The sequence below is a fragment of the Sinocyclocheilus rhinocerous genome, unplaced genomic scaffold (genome assembly GCF_001515625.1).
Source record: "Sinocyclocheilus rhinocerous isolate Xijiao unplaced genomic scaffold, SAMN03320098_v1.1 scaffold206, whole genome shotgun sequence".
NCBI classification, from domain to species: Eukaryota; Metazoa; Chordata; class Actinopteri; order Cypriniformes; family Cyprinidae; genus Sinocyclocheilus; species Sinocyclocheilus rhinocerous.
The window spans coordinates 698269-703333 of NW_015647488.1; the positions used below are offsets into that span (position 1 = coordinate 698269).

The 5065-nt window shown below is 36.4% G+C and overlaps 1 protein-coding gene and 1 long non-coding RNA gene across 3 annotated transcripts in view; both read left to right on the forward strand.

The window, feature by feature from the left end:
* LOC107709277 (KH domain-containing, RNA-binding, signal transduction-associated protein 1-like) overlaps nt 1-3488 on the forward strand; it is a 9057-nt gene extending 5569 nt beyond the window's left edge. For both annotated transcript variants that reach the window (XM_016513735.1, XM_016513734.1), the window contains exons 5-9: nt 912-1054; nt 1181-1379; nt 1482-1549; nt 1810-1868; nt 2430-3488. In XM_016513735.1, coding sequence (XP_016369221.1) covers nt 912-1054; nt 1181-1379; nt 1482-1549; nt 1810-1868; nt 2430-2536 — 576 coding nt within the window. In that variant the 3' untranslated portion in view covers nt 2537-3488. The remainder of the gene's footprint in view (nt 1-911; nt 1055-1180; nt 1380-1481; nt 1550-1809; nt 1869-2429) is intronic.
* Nucleotides 3489-3704: 216 nt separating this feature from the next.
* The window catches only part of LOC107709283 (uncharacterized), a 3863-nt gene continuing 2502 nt past the window's right edge, over nt 3705-5065 (forward strand). The window contains exon 1 of the long non-coding RNA XR_001636477.1: nt 3705-4683. This is a non-coding gene — a long non-coding RNA (uncharacterized LOC107709283). The remainder of the gene's footprint in view (nt 4684-5065) is intronic.

Consider the following 5065-nt stretch of genomic DNA (forward strand, 5'->3'; position numbering starts at 1 on the left):
TTTTTTAAATATTGTAATTACCTAAGATTAATGAATGTTCAGAAGAATTTTTCATTGGCAGTTTATGTTAACTAATTAATTAACTAATGTTAACTAATGATGTAAAGTGTGACCGAACAATAAAGAATCGAAACACTTTCAAACAATATCTAGGGCATGTTGTAGTCCAGATTAAAATGTAAAAAAAGTTTGAAAATAAATAGCCTATTAAGTCTAAATATTTAAGTATTTGGCGCTGTGATGAACATCATAGCAAATCTGAATGGCTGTTTAAATCATTTAAACATGATTCAGAAACAGAAAGTAGTGCAGCTGCTTTGTTTACAGGGTTTCCGGGGTAACGGCTGCATTTAAATGAATTTATTATTATTATTTCTGCAGTTTAGCGCCATCTGCTGTCAGAGAGTGAAAGTGCGCTTTCATCCAGAGCGTCTCTCACATGTTCCGCCATGTGCTTCTGGTCTGTGCTTGTTTACATCAGAGTGCACATGCTTTCATGCAGCATACAAAGGTGTTGTGCATTTTGACCAGTTGATGGGAAAAGTATTCTTAAAATGCATTCAAAATTCTGAATAACTTGTAATATATATATAATTACGGTATTTAGAAGAGCCCAAGATAACAATATCGTGCATAATCATTACCGTGATATATCGCATTACCGAATACCGGAACAAGTCTAATATATCGTGATATATCGCATTACCGAATACCGGCAAGTCTTATATATATATATATATACACCTTGCTACGTGTACTGCGTTAGGCTAACCGAGACTTGTCATTTGAACTTGTATATTGTTGGTCATTTGTTAGTTTTTACTGCTTTTATTGTCCTCATTTGTAAGTCGCTTTGGATAAAAGCGTCTGCTAAATGACTAAATGTAGTGAGCTGTGCGCCTGTCTTGCAGGACATGATGGATGAGATTTGCCAGGAGCAGTTCATGGAGATGAAGTTTCTAAATGGCGATCAGGAACATGGAGGCGGAGGCAGAGGCAGAGGAGGGCCACCCATCAGAGGCCGTGGAGGTCTTCCTCCTCCTGGAGTACCCAGGTACCCACACCAATGTGCACACCTTTTTAAATGATTATTTGTGACTTTTAGTTTGAGCTGAATTTACATTCAGATTCTAAAACTGGTATTAATGCAGAGAAAACGTAACACTTTTTACTTTTGAAGGGGTCGTGGTATGCCCCCACGTGGTGGCCGTGGCGGACCCCCTCGAGGTGGAGCCACAAGGGGAGCTCCTGCAGGTAGAGGTGGACCATCAGCCCAGCCGCCCAGAGGAGCAGCTTCCAACCGTGCCCGTCCACTTGCCCCTGCATCTCAGCGGATGCCCCCTCCACACCCTCCGACCCAAGACTCATACGAAGATTATGTATGTTTATTTATTTTCTGGATTTGCTTTGAAGATGTTGAGTGTCCTAGTATCTTGAAAGTTTATGCTGCTGTGGATTGATTGATTTATTTTTTTCTTCAGTCTTATGACGCGAGCTACACAGATGCAGGCTATGAATCCTATGACAGCTACTACAGTCAGCCACAAGCGTAAGTTAATAGTACATTTTAGTACATTTGGGACTTGGAAAGTCCAGGTTTCCTCAAAAAGACCAACTTATTTATAATTATATATAATTTATAACAACAGCTTATAATTATTGTGGTTTATGGAGGCTTTTTGGAAACATCCCAGGGTTTTAAAAGCACAGTGCTCTTGGCTTAGTTTGTTATTTTAGGAAATTCAGGCCAGGTTCTCTTGTGTAAGAGTTGTTCGTTTGAACAGTGTTTGTACTTGCATTGTTTTTCAGAGAACCAGAATACTATGACTACGGACATGGAGAGACACAGGAGGGATATGAAAACTACGGTAAGGTGTTTTTTTTAATTTATTTATTTTTTCACCTTTTGAATTTTAAATGTTTTATGTGAAAGATTTAGTTTCCTGGTCTGTTATAGGGTAATTTAATTCCCATCCCATGGTTTGCTGTTGCTAATGTTTTCAAACATTTATTATAGTTGTTTTAAGGATGAGGACTCATTTGATAATGTTAATGTAACTGAACAGAACGGTTTCTGTATTTCAAGATAAATAAGGAAGTATTACTACCTGCGAGTCCTCACTAAATGTTATACATGTACATTTGGAAATAAGGCCTGATGCATAAGCTGTTTCTGAAATCACATACTGTCTAGTAGGTACTATATTTGGTCTGAAACTTTGTCACTGTTGAACAAGTACATTCTGTTTAGTATGAATATGGGTAGTATGAAATCTTCAAATGCTATGAATTTGGACATAATACGTAAACAGTATGTGAAAGCTATAGTATGTTTTTAAGGTGGGGCTTAGTGAAGGTCATTTACACCTTGGTAAGCTATAGTTTGTTTGCTGTTATCTTATATACTTGCACTGTGTTTGGTCCCACAGCTCAAAATGACTGGAACGGGATGCAGCGCTCTGCTGGCGGTGGAAAAGCTCCCACTCAGAGACAGACTAAGCCTGGGTTAAGGGAGCCCCCCTATGGACGATACTAAATCTGACTAGTGGAACGTCACCCAACGCGTCGCCATGACAACTGTCTCCCATGGCAGCTCACGCTTTAAGCTACCCGACAAAAGTAATTGTCCGTTTGTTTTTTTTGGTTGTGTTTTTTTACTCCGGACTTTTTTAAAAGAAACTTGACAGAACGGCATTTGAATGCCTCAAGAATAAACAAAAACTTTAGAAGGATTAGTTTAAACATGGCTGTTTTTTTGTTTGGTTTATTTTTGTTTTGTTGTTTTTGCCAATATCTCTTCCTCTGCTCATACCTACCCTTGCTTTTTTGCATATGTCGATGGTAAACGTTTGTTCCAATGACTGGAAAAAGTATTTAGCTGAAAGGTAAAGCCTAACCAACTGTACAGCCACTTTTTTGTGTCTCAGGACGCCACTTTAATGTGTTACCTTAAAAACTCTGCTGAGGTGCAGTTGCAGATTCCCATGTAGGCTACATTTCAAAATTCTGTTTAATACTAGCATATCAAAAATACCCTAAATGTAATGTCTGTTTTGTAATAAGGAATATAAATTACTGAAATACAAAATGTCTTTAATGGTATTTCCAACAGCCATTGATTATTCCTCATTTGATTTAAATAGTCTTAAAAGCTGTAAATGTAGATTTAGGCCTCTATTTTTCCTTGTATCTTTAGAGTTTTGAAATATAGCCCAATTAGACGCTGTTGAGATGGAATGTCCTCAAATCCTTAATTTGTTTAAAATAAGATGTTACTCTTCAAAAGTGTTCTGCAGTTTGGCTACTTATGTTTAAAAGGGAAAAAAAATAATGTCAGATTATCATGGATGACACCATGCTATATAAACTGCATGCACAAACTGCTTGAAAGGATTTGGACAACAATCTCCACAAGGGTCATCTCTTTCTTATGTAAAGGGATACTGCAGCTAAAACCGACTCTATTGTACATAATTTAAAAAAGGAAAAAGAAAAAAACAACAACCCACATCCAAACTGTACTTTACTGCCATTTAGTATTTGTATCCTCTCCATAAAATGCAGAATGACACATGTGTAAGCTTGCCTAAATAGGTAACTAAATCTGTCCAAAACATGTTTTGCAGCAGTTGTCAATAAAGCCTAGATTGTTTTTTATGAAACTTTAACCTGTTTTTTTTTTTTGTCTTAAAATCTGAAATGGCCTTTTAAATAACTCTTAAGTTATAATAACCTTTCTTCCTCTTCAAAAACAGATTTTAAATTTAAAACAATGCATGTAGACTGAAGACGTAAACTACACTAAAGGAGTCTGTTTAAAGTGTTTGATTTGACAATTAAAAGCACACCTTTAATGTTTCTCTCTCTTTTTATACTTAAAAAGGACCCTAGAGGTAAGACCTGTGCTCTTTAAAATAACCTGGATAGCTTCCTAATGTCTATAGAGAGAACTAAAGCATTCGATGCTTGGGTATGTATTAAACTTTTCTTGAATGACATTTTATTTTTGGTCTCACTCGGAATGGGAAATGTATTACAGCCTGAAATAATTTGAATTTAAAAGTTAAGTTATGCAGGGGCCATATTTGTCAAGACTGATGCAAAGACAAGTTGGCTGCTTTTAGCAAAAGGACAGGAGAGGACTGTTAAACTTTTAAGTGCAGCATTGTAAAGGTAACCCTAACCCTAAATTTGTAAGTGAGTAGTGTTACATTTATATACTTAAAACTGTTTGGTAACAGCGTGCAATGATTTAAAAGATTCTGTCGTTAAAAAATATAAAAGTAAAGTGGAAAAAAATATACAAACACACAGTAATAGATTTTGCTTATAATATTTTTGTACTAACGTTCTAGAGCAGAACTGTAATGCAACTCATGCTAAAAGTGCTCAGTGTCAAATCTAGATCCATCTGTTTGTAATGCTGCTCCTGTTTTTTTTTCTTTTGCGATTTAATTGTTTAACGTATTGAAATACTCAAATGTCCTACCTAAAAAGTTACCTGGAAAAGCTTGAGTTGCATGACTCAAACTTGGCAGATTGCATGAGCTTCCTCAATACAGTATAGTTTATCATGGCAATGTTTGGTTATTCGCTCATAGCGATCTCTCTTCCCTCAGGTTGTGATGCCTGGCAATTCCTGGAAATGCAAAGTTTAATTGAGAATGTCAGACCTCTCCTCAGGTCAGTTATCTTTTCCACTTAAACTGCAAATATGCATCAATGCTTGTCCATTAAAAAAGTTGTTACTTTTAATTGTTTGTACTCTGTAGTTTTCCTCCATCCTAAAGGGGTCATATGATGCGATTTTCAATTTTTCCTTTTTCTTTGGAGTATTACAAGCTCTTAGTGCATAAAGAAGATCTGTAAAGTTGCAAAGACTAAAGTCTCAAATCCAAAGAGATATTCTTTATAAAAGTTAAGAGCCAAACACACCTACCTAAAACGGCTCGTTCTAACACGCCCCCACATATCTACGTCACGATGTTGGAAGATTTGCATAACGCCGCCCAAATGTTCAAGCAAAGAAAGAAGGCTAACTTTTATTCTCGCTGTAGTATTGTAG